General features: G+C 45.9%; 2 protein-coding genes across 5 annotated transcripts in view; one reads left to right on the top strand and one right to left on the bottom strand.

Annotated features, from left to right (window-relative positions):
* Lypd1 (LY6/PLAUR domain containing 1) overlaps nucleotides 1-4,778 on the top strand; it is a 46,523-nt gene extending 41,745 nt beyond the window's left edge. For all 3 annotated transcript variants that reach the window (XM_041648335.1, XM_041648336.1, XM_041648333.1), the window contains one exon: nucleotides 3,515-4,778. In XM_041648335.1, the coding sequence (XP_041504269.1) occupies nucleotides 3,515-3,750 (236 nt within the window). In that variant the 3' untranslated portion in view covers nucleotides 3,751-4,778. The remainder of the gene's footprint in view (nucleotides 1-3,514) is intronic.
* Gpr39 (G protein-coupled receptor 39) overlaps nucleotides 4,192-18,573 on the bottom strand; it is a 205,768-nt gene continuing 191,386 nt past the window's right edge. For both annotated transcript variants that reach the window (XM_041648331.1, XM_041648332.1), the window contains one exon: nucleotides 4,192-4,686. In XM_041648331.1, coding sequence (XP_041504265.1) covers nucleotides 4,193-4,686 — 494 coding nt within the window. In that variant the 3' untranslated portion in view covers nucleotide 4,192. The remainder of the gene's footprint in view (nucleotides 4,687-18,573) is intronic.

The raw sequence follows: 18,573 nt of genomic DNA, 5'->3' as shown, positions 1-18,573 counted from the left end.
TCAAAGAAGCCATGCCGGTTTTTGCTGCTAATGCTGAGTCAGAAAGCCTTCTGTTAATGGAGCCATGCCTCTGCTTACCATCAGCAAACAGAGCCTATCTGAAAAAAAAAATGCAGCTATAAGAAGCCACGCTTAACTCTGTTGTTCTGTGTCTAGACTTCCTTCCCAAGCTCTCTCAGTTTTTATGTGGATGTAGTTGCCCCACATTGGTGCACCAATTTGTAGAAGGAGGCTGCTCTCTCATTCCTGGCTACCCAGACCTTAATAACCACAGAGAAACTATATTAATTATAACATCGTTGGGCCGATAGCGCAAGTGTATTTCTAGATAGTTCTTATATCTTAAACTAACCCATTTTTATTACTTTATATTTTACCACAAGGCTCATGGTTTGTTACCTCTTGCTTCTTGGGCAGCTACATGGTGTCTGCCTCCTTCAGCAACTACATGGCATCTTTCTCTTTTGGCAGCTATATGGTGTCTCTCTCCTTGACTCCACCTACTCTCTCCCTCTATCTCTTCCAGCCTGGCTATATTCTGCCCTGTTATAGGCCAAAGCAGCTTTATTCATTAAACAGTAAAAGCAACACATACACAGAAGGACATCCCCATTGCCACCACAATATGCCCTATTGTGGATGCCAGGAGAGAGTCTGATGATGGGACCTAGGCAAGTTACTAAGTCTTAGTCCTCAGGCTCTGGATCTGTACATAAGAAAGTCATGGGTCTCCCTAGTACTTTCAACCAGGCTAGTCAGGTTTTTATCACTGTAGCAAAATGCTTAAAATAGTCCATGTAGGGAGAAGAAAGGCTTGTATTGGTTTAGTTGTGAAGGGACTGTGGAGATCTCTCAGTCAGCAAAGTGCACATTTTATGAAAGCACACAGACCTGAATTTGATACCCAGAATACACAGTTTACATGCTTAGACTCCTTTGGGCTCACTGGCCAGCCAGTTCAGCATAATTGGAGAGTTCCAGACCATGTAGAGACCTTCTCTTAAAGATGGGTGTTTCCAGAGAAACAACATCTGTGGTTGATCTCTGACCTCCACATTATACTCACACACACGCACACATACACACACATACACACACACACACGAGGGGGGGTGCAGGCATAGGGGCTGGGGCTGGGAGCTCAATCCACGGTCAGAGACCTAGGGCAATGCAGCATATTATAGTAGATGCATGTGAAGAAGTAGGGCCCCTCATTCCATAGCCAGGAGAGAAGAGAGAGAGAGAAAGAGAGAGAGAGAGAGAGAGAGAGAGAGAGAAACTATAACGCCACTGTTCCCTTTTAGAACATTTATACTGTGACCTGAGATGTCCCCCCTAAACCCCACCTCCCAGCAGCACTGTGCTGGGGACAAAGCTTTTTCTACACAGGACTTTCCAGGGCACACTATATCCTAACTTTAAGAACAGAACTAAATGTGCTGGCACATAGTAGCCATCCGTACAGTGTCTGGCATCCTGGAAGCTCATGATTTAACTATTAAAACTGTTACTGCTTTGAGACAGGGTCTTTTTAAATTCATTTTTATTAGCTCTACATTTTTCTCTGTTCCCCTCCCTGCCTCTCCCCCCTTTCAATTCTCCCCCAAGGTCCAGGTCTTCTGTAGCCCCGGTGGTATCTAAATCACAATATAGCTGAGGATGACTTGAACTCCGGGTCCCCATCCCTCTACCTCCCAAGTGCTAGAGTTACAAGTATGCACCACTACAACCAATGTATTCAGTGCTGGGGTGGGACCCAGGACATCATGGCTGTTAGGCTTCTATCAGCAGTGATATATCCCTAGCCTTGTTATCATTATTATTATGATTGTTTAACTGTAGTGAATACTCAGCTTTTAAAAAGAAATCACGTGATTACCAGGGATGCCCTACTTTGGCAGCTCCTGTCTAATTGGACAAGACACCTGTCCTGTACTCCTTAAGATGAGTTCCATAAGCAGCCAGGTGGTGGTGGTCCACACCTTTAATCCCAGCACTCAGGAGGCAGAGGCAGGCGGATCTCTGTGAGTTCGTGACCAGCCTGGTCAACAAGAGCTAGTTCCAGGACAGGCTCCAAAAGTTACAAAGAACCCCTGTCCTGAAAAAAAAAAAAAAAAAAAAAAAAAAAAAAAACAGATAACAAACAAACAAGAAGAGTTCTACGGTATTTTCGAAAAGCTCCTCTGTATGTGTGGTGAGTACACACGTCCGTGTGCGCACATATGTGTGTTGTATGCACACGTGTGGGGAAGAGGAAGGTAGTATCAAATGTCTTCCTCAACTACTTCTCCATATTAACCTTTGAGTCAGGAGCTTTCTCAGAACCTGGATTAGGTTAGGCCAGTTGGGCGGTAAGTTTCAGAGGTCCTCCTTTTCTGTCTCCCAGTACTGGTATCATGGGCCTGTGTTACCACACCTGGCTTTTGACATGTGTTCTGGGGAACCTTCACTCAGGTCCTTGTGATTGCATGGCGTGCGCTTTGCCCACAGAGCCACCTCCCAACCCCTCAGGAAACTTTCTGTTCCCACCATATCTGTCGCCAACAACCAGCTCTTTGATGTCAACTTATCCTGTAGGCAAGCTGCTTCCTGGAGAACGAGGCTATCCTGTGCACTGTTAGTGCCTCTACCTGCTATTTAAACTTAGCGTACCCCTAAAATTGGGGTCTCTAAAATATGGACCAGGATGACTCTCTTTGGGATTTTCTCTATATTCAGAGAATTCTGGGATTTAATGAACTCTTGGTTGGGAGCCATCTCTCTATGGCCACTTACTAGGTAATGACAGAGATAACAGCTGGATATGCGGTATGTGGTCCTAGTATGAGACAGATGGTTTGGACAACAAAGGGAAGAAGTACCCTTTTGTCTAGTATAATGTAGGACTTGATTTAACAAATACACATTGTCATTGGGAAGCTGGCTCAGTCAGTAAAGCACTTGCCATGCAAGGATGAGGACCTCTGAGTTTGATGCTCAGAACCCACATAGCAAAGACGTGTGCCGGGGCAGGAAGGATGGTTAAGAGATGCACTGCTCTTACAGAAGTCTTGGATTTAGCTCCCAACACCTCCATAGCAGCTCACAACCACCTGCAACTCCAGCTCCAGGGAAATCCAATGCTCTTTTCTGGAGTCCGAGGGTACTGCATGCACAAATGTAAATACATCGTGCACGCACACACACTCAGAAGGGAGGAGACTTTGATTTTAATAGCTCTTTATTCGTGGATATAGCAACTAAAATAGCTGTCAGAACAATTTGTCAAAAATGAAGCAGTGTCTGTCACATTCCCCACAGGTTCTGTGTGACCTCCATGCAATCGCCCAAAAGAACTTCCAGGCTGCAGCGAATCTGGGAGTTCTTATAGCCCGAGCCATCTTCTAGCTCAGGGGACAAGAACCCTTTCTGTGGGAGGAGTTAGGGAAAGCTATACACTCAGATTTGGGCTCACAGCAATGGCTAGACTGCAGGCCTCACATGCTAACCCCACCTTTCGGGGCCTGTGTTGCAGGGATCATGTACCGGAAGTCGTGCGCATCGTCAGCAGCCTGTCTCATCGCCTCGGCTGGGTACCAGTCCTTCTGCTCCCCTGGGAAACTGAACTCCGTGTGTATCAGCTGCTGCAACACCCCTCTTTGCAATGGGCCGAGGCCCAAGAAAAGAGGTAGTTCTGCCTCGGCCATGAGGCCAGGGCTTCTCACCACCGCCCTCCTCTTCAACTTAGCCCTCTGCTTGGCGCACTGCTGAAGCTAAAGGAGATGCCAACCCCTGCTGCATCATCTGTCAGGCCCGCACTCTCTCACCTCCCTGAGTCTCTGCTGGGTGTCCTTCTATTCTGGGTAGACAAAAAGATCTTTTTGTTCCCTTCAAGTAATGCAAGATTGCCATGCACAAATACTTTGTAAGCTCTGAACCAATTCAGTCTGGATTTCCGTGGGTAGTTGAAGAAAACGCATGGAGCAGAAAGCCCAGCTCTTCCCATCCCAGTCCATGTAACCACGGCCAAGGCCATCCTGGAAGAATCAGCCCTTAGAAGTCATTGAGATATGCATCTGCCCTTCCCAAAGCCTGGAGCTTCCATTCTGTCCCTAATGGAGTCACAGTCTATTCGGGGACTGCTGCGTGAAGGTAACTTTGCTTTTGTGGGAGGGAAGAGTCAGTTTCTGCTCAAGGCTTCTGAACTTGACGTTCACACTCCCTGCTCCTGGATACCATTTTCCGTGGTGGAATCAGCTGTCTGTGATGACTCAGGACTCAAGAGCTGGGGCTTAGCTTCTCCAGGCCTGGCATCGGTCTGAAAAGTGCTCAGGAACACCTTGTTCGTTCTCCTGGAGGAAGAGTTCCGCCGGGAGGCTAGGAAGATGAGGGGGCTGCGGGCTGAGCCGGTGCTGTCTTTGGTGGAGCTGAAGTGGGCACACAGGCGTTTCTCATGGTTGGCATGCTGCAGAGTCAGCCGGCAGCAGAGGACCTGCCAAAACACCTTCCGGAACTGCTGAGAGGACACGTTGTACAGGAGAGGGTTGACGACAGAGCTGAGGTAGAAGAACGTGTCAGAGAAGGGGAGAAGGATCATGTATGCCTTGAAGTATGACTTGGTCCAGTCATGTTTGGGTTTTGCCGCAGCCATGATCCGCCGAACCTGATTTGGCATCCAACACACAGCCAGTGTCACCACGATCAGTCCTGGGCAGGCAAGAACAGGAGAGAAAAAGAAATGGGGGAGAAAAACAGCATGAGAACAAAAATAAATAAATAAAAACCCATAAAATATTCAAGCCCTTGGTTCTGTTGCTTACTGGCCAGGAAACGGTACCAATTTTTCACTGCTGTGCTTGACGGCTTCTTTTTGCTACCGGCAAAGGAGAATTTAATGCTGCTTCAAGCTCAGGGGACTTGGCTATGTTAAAGAGCGTTAAATGCTTTCAACAGTGTATTTATACCTGTGGGTGCCCGTTAATTTTCAAAATGTTTTCATTGTTGCGCGTGTATCCAGAAAATATCTCATGTTGGCCATAAATCTGGTTTTGTCTTTTTGTTTCTAGATAGGACCATAAGCTATAGCCATATTAGATGAAATGGTATTTGTTTTGTAAACAATGACAGGACTAAGAAGACCCAGTGACATTTTTAAGTCAAATGGAAGTTGTTTCTCCTTGGTTCAACAAATATATTTTATGACAATGATTTAGGATCCAAGTTCAGGAGAAGCAAAATCAGAGACAGATTATTATACAGAAGTACCACTCAGGTCCCCTCCTTGTGCATGAGGCACTGGCTATCTGGACACTCATCTGAATGTCCCCACTCTTGCATTCTAGTTACATGATCACATCCACCTCTACAGCGCTAACAAACTGAAATTGCAAAACAAGACATATATATACACATATATGTATATGTGTAGATTAAATAACACACATATAGGTATGTCTCAAAAGGTATATGTACCTCTAACCATGATGCTTTTATCTCTGCTAATTTTAAAACATTTTCAGAAGCAATGCCCCTTCTACCTTCACATGGGAAAACAAATTATCCCCAAACACCCAAATCTCTGAAGCTCATTTTGTGTACAGACCCTCGGCCTTTGTGGCACCGAGCTGCAGCGTGGATGGCTAGGAATGATCAGGTCCTACGGAAGAGGGAGGTACCAGCCAGCCCACCCCCTTTCAGACACTCATTTGAATGTCCCATGCTTTCATTTCAGAGCCACCTGGAACTACAAGATGATGAAACTACACCAGGCGCGGCGGGGGGGGGACAAGAAAAATAAGCCTGGGAATCTTTAGGGCTTTTTCTTTTCTCAAGAAGCTGAGCACCCAGAACAAAAGTTCCCAGGAAAGGGACAAATATCTTAAAGCAGAATTTGGTGGGACTGGAGAGATGGTTCAACAGTTAAGACCTAAGTTCTGTTTGCGATACACACATCAGGCAGAGAGCAGTGGTCCACCACTCTATTTGCAGGGGGGTTCTGACATTTTCTGGTCACCTCAGCACCTGGAGTCCTATGCAAATTTTTTTAATTTTGCATTTTACAAGTAGTTCTTCCCACTCTGACCCCAATTCTCTAGGAAATTCAGAGAAGTAACAATTGGTAGCCACTGTTTCTTGCCCAGAGTACAAGGTTCATAGTTCTTTAGTTAATGGCCCAGGGCAAGCACACATGTTCATGAATGCAGGGTTAGCCCTGCCCTAGTATCCTTTGACTGGTGGGGGAGGAGCCCTTGAGGGTACATAACTCAGCTTCTCCCAAAGACAGAAGCTTCAAACAAAGCCATCTGTCAGCAGGGAGAGCCTGGGAAACTCAGCTCCTTTGTGAATTTCCAAGGATTCCTTCTGTCGATCTTCAGCCAGGGCTTTGAGATAAAAACCAATCTGCTTGCTTCTTTGCTTTGAATTTGTTTCTGGGAGAACAGTCAGTAAATCTAAGAATAAAACAGGCAGCGCAACATATTGATCTGATGAAAAGGCTAAATAAATAAATAAATACAATCTCAAGTCCAGAGCTGATTCCAAATCACCTTGTTACCACTGCTGGATAAAAGCAACAAAAATAGACACTTTATGAATTAAAAAAATAAATAAATAAATAAAAACACCTGCACAGGAACCCGGGACTTTAAGGGGCTCCCAGCCACCAGTGCCGGACTTGCTCTGAAGTTTGATAGTTCCGAGTGACTGGCTCAGTATTGATTATGAGGGAGAACAGATGCCTGGATGGATACATTTCCGTTAAGCTTCACGCCCCCCCCCCCCCGTTACTGATTTTTGCAGAGCAAGTCCAGCCATTGTATGAGGACATATTTGTTAGAATATGTCAATTGAGTGCACAGCTTTCTGTGCAGGGTGTGCGACCCTGTGGAGGCTGCTCTCTGAGAGTCTGGAACACTGACTAGAAGCTCCTTGTACCTCCCACAGGCTGAACATGGAAGAGCTTTGAGAGGCAACCAACAAATGTGATGAGAAAAGGCAGGTTGGAGAGAAAGAGGAGGGACATTAGGATGGAGGGGAGAGATCTGGGGAAGAAGGGGAAAGGTGGGGGAGGAGGACAAGAAGGGTCCTGAATGTCCTGCATTGCACCGTCTTCTGCTGTCTTCATCACCTGCTTACACATCCTTCCATTAGCTCCTTGCGTGCACTCGCTCAACCCCAATCATCCTGCATCCCACTGAAAGAAAGAGATTTTAGTTTCAAAAAAAAAAGGAATGGAAGAAGAGAAGAAAGAGGAAGAGCAGGGGGAGGAAACCCAGTCTCCAGGTAGGAGAAAAGGGACCAGACTATGGCCCGAAGCTTGCTTTGTAGTCTCAGCCAAGATGACATCCTGGCTGTGAAATTGAAATGAGATAGCACATGGCAGGTGGGTGCATCTGAGTGAGTGGCAGCAAATGGGAGAAAAGCTCAAATTCCTCATTGATAAGGAGCCCATAAGGAAGCTAGGCTTTCTGGCTGTAGAAGTTGGTCGGCAGGTCAGTGAGTTCAGACCTGGAAGAGGAGAGACAGGGTGTGAATAGAAATGGGTGGATTCTAATTGGTACGCACAAGCAGGCCTAGACACATAACCAGGAGTTGAAAATTAGCTTTCTCTATTCCAGTCTCTGTGCTGGGCACTTACCTCCCACATGGGTTTCTGTCTCCAACAACCCAGAGAGGACCTTCACTTAACAAATGAGAGGCCTACCCGTCTCCCAAACCTGTGATGCAGAATCCCTTTTCCTCTCAAGATGCAGTAGTATAAATTTCTCCTGTTTTCAGTTCGGTAAGGAAACACAGGCAAGATGGCTATAGAGATGACTGAGCTGTGAAAGGGCCTGCCTCCCAAGAGTTCAGGTCTCTGGTCCCCATGTGGCATGACAAGCCCACCTGTGATGCCAGCCGTGGAATGTGGAGACTAGGGATTCCCAGGGCAACATGGCTAGTAAGACTAGCCATATTGGTAAGCTCTGGGCTTGACTGAGAGGCTTTGCCTCTGTGAATAAGGTGGAAGAGCTAATTAGCAAGGATCAACAACATGGCATCAACAATGATGCATATGTGTGTACAAGGCCTCCACTTGCACACACATATGCCCCCACACAGGTGTCAACATACATATGCAAACACGCATGCATGTACATGCACATACCACACAAAGAGAGAGACATGAAAATGGAAGAAAAAAGTGGCAAAAAAGTCGTCATTAACTGTGGCCCCTATATGTTCTCACTCTACCCACGGAAAGGACAAGCCATACATTTAAATGTTTTCAATCACACTAAAAATAAAAAAGATGACAACAGTGACAATTTTTACAATGCGGCCTAACTCCACACACGTGTAGCTCGATTTCTCATGCAAGTGAAATATGTAATCATTGTGAAAATATCGTCACTGAGATGTTTTAATTCTTCACTCACCCCTGCCTCATGCTAAATCCCCCAAGTGCCCCTTCCCCAGACATGTACACAGGCTGCATTTGCGACATCACCAAGCATTGCTGAATCTGAATTGGATTTCTGAATGTGTATCCCTGACTTTTCACCAGTCCCACACTAGAAACCCTTCTGTAAAAGTGCTGGACAAATTATTCAAAATCTACATTGTTCTGAAAGTGCAAAAATGTCTTCTGCATGTCTCACTCATCCCAAGCTCTGACTCTCAGGAACACACAAATCATGCCAACTACCTGGTGGAGCTGTTGGCATATCCTTCTCCCGCCTCAACCAGACGTGAGAAAAATGTTTGCCACTCTGTGTTTAGAAAGATGATTTTGTTCTATGAAAATGGAGTGCTGGGTATACGAGGGGACACCAATGGCAGTCTGAGACATAACCACAGGCAGTGTGAGAGTTGAGTTAGCCTTTCTAGAACAGGAAGCCAACCATCCCCTTTGTGCAAAATTTGTCATTTCACAATGACTGCTAATTGTTCACTTTTACATTGAAAAAAAATTCGTCCTTTTCCATGATACACTGTTGGGAACAAATATCATACCTACCACATCCAGAAGTAACATTCTCTTTCAGCTGTCTGCAATTGGCTTAACTCCAGTCCCAACTTCTCTATAGCTAACACAATGCTTTAAAGTCTTATTCATGGCTTAATGGAGTGCATTAAAGATTTGACTAAATTTATGTTTGGCTGCAATCAATTTAGACTTGTGTATTACATTTGGGGAGAGAAATCTATAATGCTTTGGTCTGTGTGCTGCAGCATGGAGCCCACATTTAAACAGTGTGAGTGTGAACTTGAATGAAGATTGGCGAACTGAGCCCTCTCACGTAGAGCAGGTAAACTGTCTTAACTGGATTATTGATAGGTCGGTATTATACCCCAGACAGCACTGCACTGTGGACTCAGAAATGCCTTCATATCTTATCTGCTTCTCCACATAAAGCCGTCTGCTTTGGCTCCTCCATCACAACTGTAAAGTGACAAGAGCCATTAGGCAATAACGCACACACACATCCTTGGAAGAATAATGTTTACAAAACAGGTGCAGGGCTGCAGAAATGGCTCAGTGGGTAAGGGGCTTGCCACACGAGTGTGGGAACTAGGGTTGTTCTCCAGAACCCACGTAAAGCTAGATGCCATAATGTGTGCCGCAGGAGGTGGAGACAGCCGAACCCCTGGGACCTCCTAGGCCAGGTAGCTTGCTGTATGCAGCAGTGAACTAGAGAAGCCATCTCAAAAACAAGGTGAAAAGCAAGGACCCAGGCATCCGAGGCTGTCCTCTAACCTCCACACGCAGTGTGCTTCCTGGCATTTGCACAGCCACACTGGCACACGTGAGCATTGTCCTAGCTTGGTGTCTGTGTTGCTGTGATAAACACGATCAAAAGCAACTTAGGGAAGAAAGAGGTTATTTCATCTAAAAGGTTAGAGTCTGTCATCAAAGGAAGCCAAGGCAGGAACTTAAAGCAGAAACCACGGAGGAATGCTGTTTCCGGATTTGCTCCCAGGCAATCTTTCTTATATAACCCAGGCCCCTGTTAATCCCTAAAATGGGAGGAAAAAGACCACTGACCCAAATCATCATGGTAAAATTAAAGCAAGCTTCCTTATTTGTGTGTGTAGGCTGCCTCCCCCTAAGGCAGGGCTCAGAGATCAGCATGGGATGTGAGGAAGATGAGGTTTTTGTAGCTCAGAGATGGGGGTTTCCAAATGGAGGGTTGGCAGACAAAGTAGGTGGGGTTCCAGGAGTGGAACGTAAGCATAACAAGTTAGTCATAATGACCTTCCTATGCTCTCCTTTCTCCTCTCTGACCATTAGGTAAAGATCATTATCAACTATATCACTGTGGTCATCTCAAAGTCTCAGAAGAGGCCATATCCTGTCGCAAATGAAGACACTAGGCCAGTGATTTTCTCAAGATCTCCAAGGTTCAGAGCACAAGGCTTCTTGTCCCATGCTCATAGCATTGAGCCACCCTATTTTTGACTGCCACTGGCGGCCTCTGTGCTGCTGTAGTTTATGGGGGAAGAGTCCAGTTTTAGGCTCAAGTGCTGACTTGTCAGCATGGGAGGAGGTGAAATAGACATCAACACAGCTGGCCAAAGTCCAAGTTAAAACTCAGTCCCCCTCAAAGATGCATTCATTGGAATTCTTAGGGGCATGAGTCCCACCCAAAGGAACACGAAACTCCAGTCTCAAAAAACCAAGAGTGGATACAATGTGGCGATCTGGCCTACAAGGACTCTATCCATCTGCCCATGTATCCATCTGTCATTTATTCTATACATCTGTCCAGTTCTTATCCATTCATCTGTCATCAGCCTATCTAACGTGGTCATTTATCTGTGTATACATGTATCTGTCATCTATATATCTATCATACATTATCTATCTGTCAATCATCGTTTTTCTTCCAGACAGCCAGCTATTTATCATCTATCTATCAATAAGTTCTTCTGACCACCCATTTCTCTAACAGTGGCCTATTATCTACCTACCTACCTACCTATCTATCTATCAAGCATCTATTCATCTCTTACCTATCTCCCATTTATCACTCCTCTGTCTTTCCAATCACCCATCCGTCATATATCAGCTATCTTTCCACCTGCCCACCCAATCTTCCACTCATCTATTATCTGTCCATCTATCTTATGTTAGTACTTACAGAGAAGTCATGATTAAGCCAGGCTTGGTGGCATCATTTATAATACCAGCACTAAGGAAGCAGAGATTAGTGGATCCCTGGAGCCTGTTGGCCAGTTAGAGACCATAGCTTAAACCAAAAGTCTGGTGCCTGAGAATAATACCCAAGGTTGTCTTCTGGCTCCACATGCAAGTGCACATGAATTGCATTCAGACAACCATGCACAAATACACTGAGAATTGTGATTTGCTCGTACTGACTGAGTAGAGACGATCTGGAAATTTATATCTATCCCCAGAAAGGTGATTTGTGTGATTTTAACAAATCCCAAAGAGCTCCTTTCCTACCTATGTCAGAGGTCCACTTCCCTGAGCTATAGGAACCTCGTGGGTGCAGTGGCAGGCTGAGGGTGATGAGATTTCTGTAATTATCATGGTCATTTTGTCCCTTTGCTACTCACTTCTACTTTCTAATTTAACTCTGGTTACAGTGCACAAGGACTAAACATTCCATTAGCTCTGGTTTGTTTGTTTGTATTTATTTATATTTACAGTCTCTGAGTGTCCTTATTCATGCAGCAGACACCTCTTGATTGACAGTGTTCTATTATGCACATTGTCTGTCCTAGGCATTGATGCTAAGAAGACAACACGACCTCAGCCTAGGTAGCTCAGAACCACGAGAAAGGTCAAAGGGGAGCCTTAAGGCAACCAAAGCCAGGTCTATCCAACTTTCCTACAAACAGGAACAACCAGATTTTTTTTTTGGTAGGGAGGACAGAAATTTCAACTTGACACAGAAGTCTCAACTAAAGCTTTACCTATGAAATTGACCTTTGGAGAACTGTTTTGACTGTTAACTAATAAAGTATCACCCAATCCACTTTGAGAGGTACTATTCAATCTTTAGGTCATCCTGTGTTATAATCAAAATCTAGCTAATGATAAGCCTATGAATAAATTAACAAAATATTCCTTCATGGTTTCTGCTTTAAGTTCTTTCTTGAGTTCCTGACTTCACTCAGTGCTGGGGACTGGAATTATAAGCTAAATAAACCTTTTCTTCCTCTAAGTTGATTTTGGTCAGAATGTTTTATTATAGCAACACACATGCATGCACACACACATACACACACACACACACACACACACACACACACACACAGTTAAAGGAGAATAAGAGCTGGCCTAGAGGAGAGCAACCTAGGCCAGGCAAGACTTAGCACCGCTCAGAATTGGGGAGTGAAATGGTCGCTTACCTTCTGAGTCTGGCCAGGCTCAGCAGGGCTGCAGAAAGGAGTGAGGCAGTGGGAACCCAGCATGGTGAGAACCTTCCGCCAGGCTCTGTGTGCTATAAATTAACTTGCATATAGTAGGGTGAAGGAACATCTGCTCTCCACTGACAGTTAAATCGCAATTGCCGATGAAAAGTAAGCATATGGTTAGTTGAATGAAGAGCCAGAGAGAGACAAACAAACCCCATAAAGGGTTTTAGCGCTTTTCCAGTTTATATGGTAGTGCTTGCCAATCTGCTTCCGCATGCTATTGGAGACATTGATTTCACTCCCTGACCTTGCCTGACCCAAGCCCACCTTGGGTTAGTCTCCAACTTCTGAGACGATGGTTCCCACACAAGGGTGAGAGAAATAGTATCACCACATAAAACTTTTTAAAAATGCAGATTCCTGGGGCTGGGTACCAACTCTATGGCTCAGTTGGTAAAGCCCTTGCTTTAAAAGCATAGGATCTGAGTTCAATCTCTAGTTAGTCCCCATGTAAAAATCTCAAGATGGAGGACTGCACCTCTAATCACAGGGCTGAGGCCATGGAGATGGGCAATCCCGGGGCCTTGATGTTCAGATGGCTTATCCTATTCATTGAGGTGTAGGCTAGTCCTGAAAAAAAATGAAGTGGATGATTCCTGAAGAAAGCCATCTAAGCTTGCCCTCTGGCCAATACACATAGCCCCACACACTTAGGAGATCCTTAGGTCTAACCTAGACTCACTAAATCAGGCTTCGGCGATGTGGGCTCCATGATCTGAAATCCATAAGCCTTTGGGAAATTGTGTTGCTCACTCTAGCTGGAGGGTAATAACGTATACACACACAGAGTGAGGTTGGCCATCAGTGGGCTCTAGATGGGCTCCAGCTCTCCTCTCTGTCTTTCTTGCCTTTATGGTACTTCATCTTAATGCACATCTGCCGGGTGAGCCGCCCATAATAAAAACAGTCTCCCTCCAGTTCATCTCCTTGACAACCACCTGCCCATGTTTGATTCTGTCTTCCATTGTCCTCATGCTCTCCCTTCTCCCTCTGTCTCTATTTCCCAATTCTCCTCCTTTCTCATCTCCATGTCACCTCTTTGTTCCCATGGTTCTCCTATATGTAAAGCAATGACATCTCTCTTTTCTCTTCTCTCCGTCCCCTTCCCCAACTTGCACTCTTTTATCTTTTCCAAGTTTACAAATGCATCCTGAACATAACACACATTCTTTTCTGGAGTGGCATGGAGGCAGACACTAGGTCAGTGGCTCAAAGGTCCTTATGATCTGAAGAACTGTGGCGATCACCACTCATTACCAAATTTGCCAAAAGAAAGAGGAGAGTGTGGACTGCAATGGGAATAGAATATGGTTGGCCATGATGTAAAGGCACTCACTCCGGCTTCCGTCTGTGAGATACGCCACTGCACACCCCCATCAATGAGGTAAGATATACCACTGCACACCCCTATCATCAATGAGGTGAGATACGCCACTGCACACCCTTATCATCAATGAGGTGAGATATGCCATTGCACACCCCATCAATGAGGTGAGATACGCCACTGCACACCCCTATCATCAATGAGGTGAGATATGCCACTGCACACCCCTATCCTCAATGAGGTGAGATATACCACTGCACACCCCTATCATCAATGAGGTGAGATATACCACTGCACACCCCTATCATCAATGAGGTGAGATATGCCACTGCACACCCCCATCAATGAGGTGAAATACGCCACTGCACACCCCTATCATCAATGAGGTGATATATACCACTGCACACCCCTATCATCAATGAGGTGAGATACGCCACTGCACACCCCATCAATGAGGTGAGATACGCCACTGCACACCCCCATCAATGAGGTGAGATATGCCACTGCACACCCCATCAATGAGGTGAGATATGCCACTGCACACCCCCATCAATGAGGTGAGATAAGCCACTGCACACCCCTATCATCAATGAGGTGAGATATGCCACTGCACACCCCTATCATCAATGAGATGAGATATGCCACTGCACACCCCATCAATGAGATGCAGTAGTTAAGAACTCAAGGCCTTCATGCTGGAGGGCCAACTCCATGTCCTGTGTTCTCTAACCCTGTGCAACTTGCTTCTAACGCCTATAGTGACCCCTAAGCTTGGCAACCTCTCTTTAGACAAATTGGTCCTATTGCCTTCTTTCTTATTGAGAAATGCCATTGAGGTGAAGATGGAAAACCTCCCAGGGTTTGTTTTCAGAGAAGGGCACAGACCATGGCTTCAAGTTGATACAAACGCCACAGATGGCTGCTTCCATCCATGAAGACAGATGGTTGGATGTCCCATCCTTGCCTGGGAAGTTGATGGAGCCCAGGAAAAAGCTTTCTCCCCAAGATGGTCTATCTACCATGTGGAGGCCAAAGACACCCCCAAATGGGGCACAGGTTCTAAATGGCCTGTAATTTGCTAAGCAACCTCATTCTCATTCTGTGCTATAAGTTGAGGTACAAGACAAAAACTATAAATCTCTGCGTAGCAAATATATATTTCAAAAATGAGCCCTCTTGTCTGGGAGTTGAACATCCACTTGACCTCAAAGTCAATGGCTTTCTGGGTCGTCGCTGTGGTTCACTGCCTGGGGACCTTCATGATGCATGGTAAATGAACAACTGAAACACAGCGGACAAATATTTTCTATGTGCATCTTAACCAAATATAGATTTCTATAAAAACAGACTGCTTCTCTGGAGGTGCTGATAGTAAAGTCCTCCACTGTAGCGTGTCTGCAAAAGCCGACAGTGATTTCTCAACATGAGAGCCCAGCCATTTCTTCACCAGTCACACATAGTACAGGAGTGGGTGGAAGGAACCAGGGCGCAGTGCCCTGCATGCCTGCTGGGGAAACTGTACCACTTGAAGAGAAGCTCACAGTTGGTGCAGCCACCAGAACAAATCTACTCTTACCACCTGGGCAGGAGCAAGCCACATTAATACTGATTAATGGCTAAAAACCTGCTCTCTTTGTTTTTTTTTTCCTTTTTAAATCTGTACTTGTGTATGAGCACCAGGGTGCTCACAGACATGCAAAGGCTAGAAGTTGATACTAAGTGTCTTTCTTAGTTGTTCTTAACCTGTCTTTCCGACTGACCCTAATAAACTGGCTGGTCACTGAACCCCTGACCAGCCTCCTGTGTCTTCCTCCCCGGGGCTGGGATCACAACTATGCACCCCCCCATACTTGTTTTTTTTCATGTGGGTTTTGTGGTGTGAAACTCAGGGCCTCATGTTTTTCAAGAAAGCACTTGCGTGACCCACCCTGAATTACATACAGCACTTTCCCACAGAATGAAGTTGTCTATAAATAGTAAAGAGTGAAAAAGCACAAAAGGCCGGCAGCGAGCAGACTTCAGAGATAGGCACATTAGTGGAACAGAGTCCCCAGAGCTGTGGGATGGGGCACCCAATATGTGCAAGACAGGAGTCTAGGCTTCCCAGTGTGTGGTGCCTGTCCTCCTGGGAACTCCCAGGAGCTAGAGCTAGCCTGTGATGGAGGGGCCCTAAGGGAGTTTAGGGATGTGGGGAAAGACCAACATGACAGTACACGGCTCCTGTCCTCTCTCCTGCCTAAGCTTCCTGCATGGGTCTCAGAGTCTAGGAGAATCGGGACTAAGATCCTCTGACTGGGAGAGAGGAATAGCTAACCACGGTTGCATTTATCAGACCAGGGATGCAGGTGGGGAATCTCAGAGAGAGAAAAGGTTGCACTAAGAACTTTCTCCTGTGGATATAGAGGTTGTCTCTCTGCTGCTAGCCTGGCCCAGAAGAAAGAATCAGGTTCTGAGAGGATTAGCGTTGGGAGTTATGGGTAATCTGTGTTATACAAATAGTAAACCAGACTCCAGTGACTACAACTTGCTACTGCTGTAGCATCGGTGCCAAAGATTAAATTAAATGACAGCTGTGGCTCCTTCCTGATTGAATCATGGGGTGTGTGAGACAGCTCAGGCAGCCCTAGCAAAATGCCACTGACTGGTGGGTGAAGCAGACAGCGTTTCTCATAGTTCGGGAGGAAGCTTTGGCCTTAAGTCTCCTCTGACACTAACTGTTCTTGTGCTTTCTACACTAAAGCTCATTCCTTTCCCTGCTGCTTGCCAAGACGGCCCCATAGGGTACAGCAAAGGTCAGTCGATGAAACAGGAGACTGAGTAGCACATTTCCCCAAAGAGACCTGTGCAGACCTTCATTTGTCTCAGAATAATCACCAGATCTTTTAAGTCCTAGTCCACCTCAAAGACACCACAATGCTCATCAGAGAAGCTGGAGGCCAGGTCTGGGAATGGATGGTTCATATGTGACCCAAAGGGGGAGAGAAATGATGAGGAAGGCCTCCAAAGAGAGCAGGGCACAGGCAGAGGACCACCAGATCTGCCCTCTATGCTGGTGGCCTCAGGGAAAGAAAAGCTGATCACTGCAACATTAAGTTGTCATTGGAGCACAGTTAGATCTTCTCGGGAGGGGACACGGGAAGAACCAAACATGAAGATGGAAAGATGGGCTCCCATTCTACCTGAAGCCAACCGCTGATATACCAAGAAAGAATACCCTAGCCACATCCAGTTTTGTTCCATTGACATAAGAAGTGATGCCAGCAAAAGCATTTCTAGATCCTCTTCTACAAAACAGAGATAAAACCAGCTGCTGAGAAGGCTAAATGAGACAATGGAAGCCTAATATAAGACCTGCTACCACATAAGGATCATTGTCAGTTATGACTACCACCACTATAACCACTATGACCATTTCTATCTACTCTCATCCAAAACAGCCACACCACCGCTCTGCCCACATCTACAGTCATCCCCATATTCCTTCCACCACCACCTCCATCTCTGCTGCTACCTGCAATATCACGTCACCTCCCCTACCAGCACTGTAGGAGGATGTCCACAATCAACTCCAGCTCTGCCTCCACCGGCGTGTTCTTTTCTACCACCAATACTGTGTGTGTGCCTATGTCCAAGTACCTGCGCTGCCGTTCTTCCTGCCTCCACCTCCACCATCATCGCTTCCACTGACATCACCACCTTCGCAGTCATCTTTGGCTCCACCATCACCTTTACCTCTACTGTCATTTCTACCTCCACCACTTTCTCCGCCCCCACCATCACTTACACTTCTACCACCACCGCTGCTGCTGACGTCTCCACTTTGTCTCGTCTTATACAGCACAGATGTGACATTCATCTCCATCATTATCACCTCTGCTATGACTTTCATTAACATTAACTGTATCTATTCCCTGATCCACCCTCGGTACCATTCTCACTATCTTGCTGCCAGCACCATATCACAACATAGCCTCTTTAGGGACATTGTTAGGCTCATCTCAACTCCAGACTCACAGATAAGTTCCAGAAAGATTCCTCTTCCTGCTATTAATAGCAGAGCAAGGACCAGAACTTAGATCTGATTGACAGCCTAGAGGTCTCTCTACTGCCTGGAAATGGAACACCTACTTCTTCGCCCTGAGGCCTCAATTCACTTACCAACCCCCAATACACACACGCGCGAGCACACACACACACATTCATGCACGCACATGTACACACAAGCAATACACACACACACACATACAAGCACACACATGCACATACACTTTGATTTGAAAGTATTGGAAATGGAAATTGATAGAAGATAGGAGAGTAAGGAGGGAAAAACAATGCAACTCCCAGGAAGACTGGGTCCATGAACCCTCTCCTAACTTCCTGTCATTACAGAGTTCTAGAAAGAGGGATGACAAAGCCGAGAGATGCTCTGAAACTGGCTAGGCTCCTCTTTAATAGCCCAAGAGAGCTTTCTCTCCAGCAACCGTGGCCCTTGCTTCTCTACCCTATCCTTCACTCCACTAGCCGAGGGAAGGGGAAAGATGTAACAGCTGGATTTGAACCTCAGCCCCTTCGCTCACCAGCTATGTGACCATGGGCTTGTATTTCTGTGGAGCTGAGGAAAGAAGAGCATCCATTTCGTGATCATTAGGAAAGCCCAAGGACGTGTGTGCACATCGAGCACTGAACAGAGCAGTCATTGATGAACAGCCACGCACCGTACTTATTACACGGTTCAGTTAGCTGCCCCAAGACAGAAGCTGCTCCACTGAACACCGTGCATACATTGCAAACTACGTCTAAACACTTCTAATGAACTTACACTTACACAATTCTTATTTGTGTGC

Source organism: Microtus oregoni, unplaced genomic scaffold (assembly GCF_018167655.1).
Source record: "Microtus oregoni isolate MIOR12 unplaced genomic scaffold, Mior012 000003F_ref0000135, whole genome shotgun sequence".
NCBI lineage: Eukaryota > Metazoa > Chordata > Mammalia > Rodentia > Cricetidae > Microtus > Microtus oregoni.
Note: the sequence above shows the minus strand (reverse complement) of the source record. Positions and strands in the feature narration are given on the sequence as shown.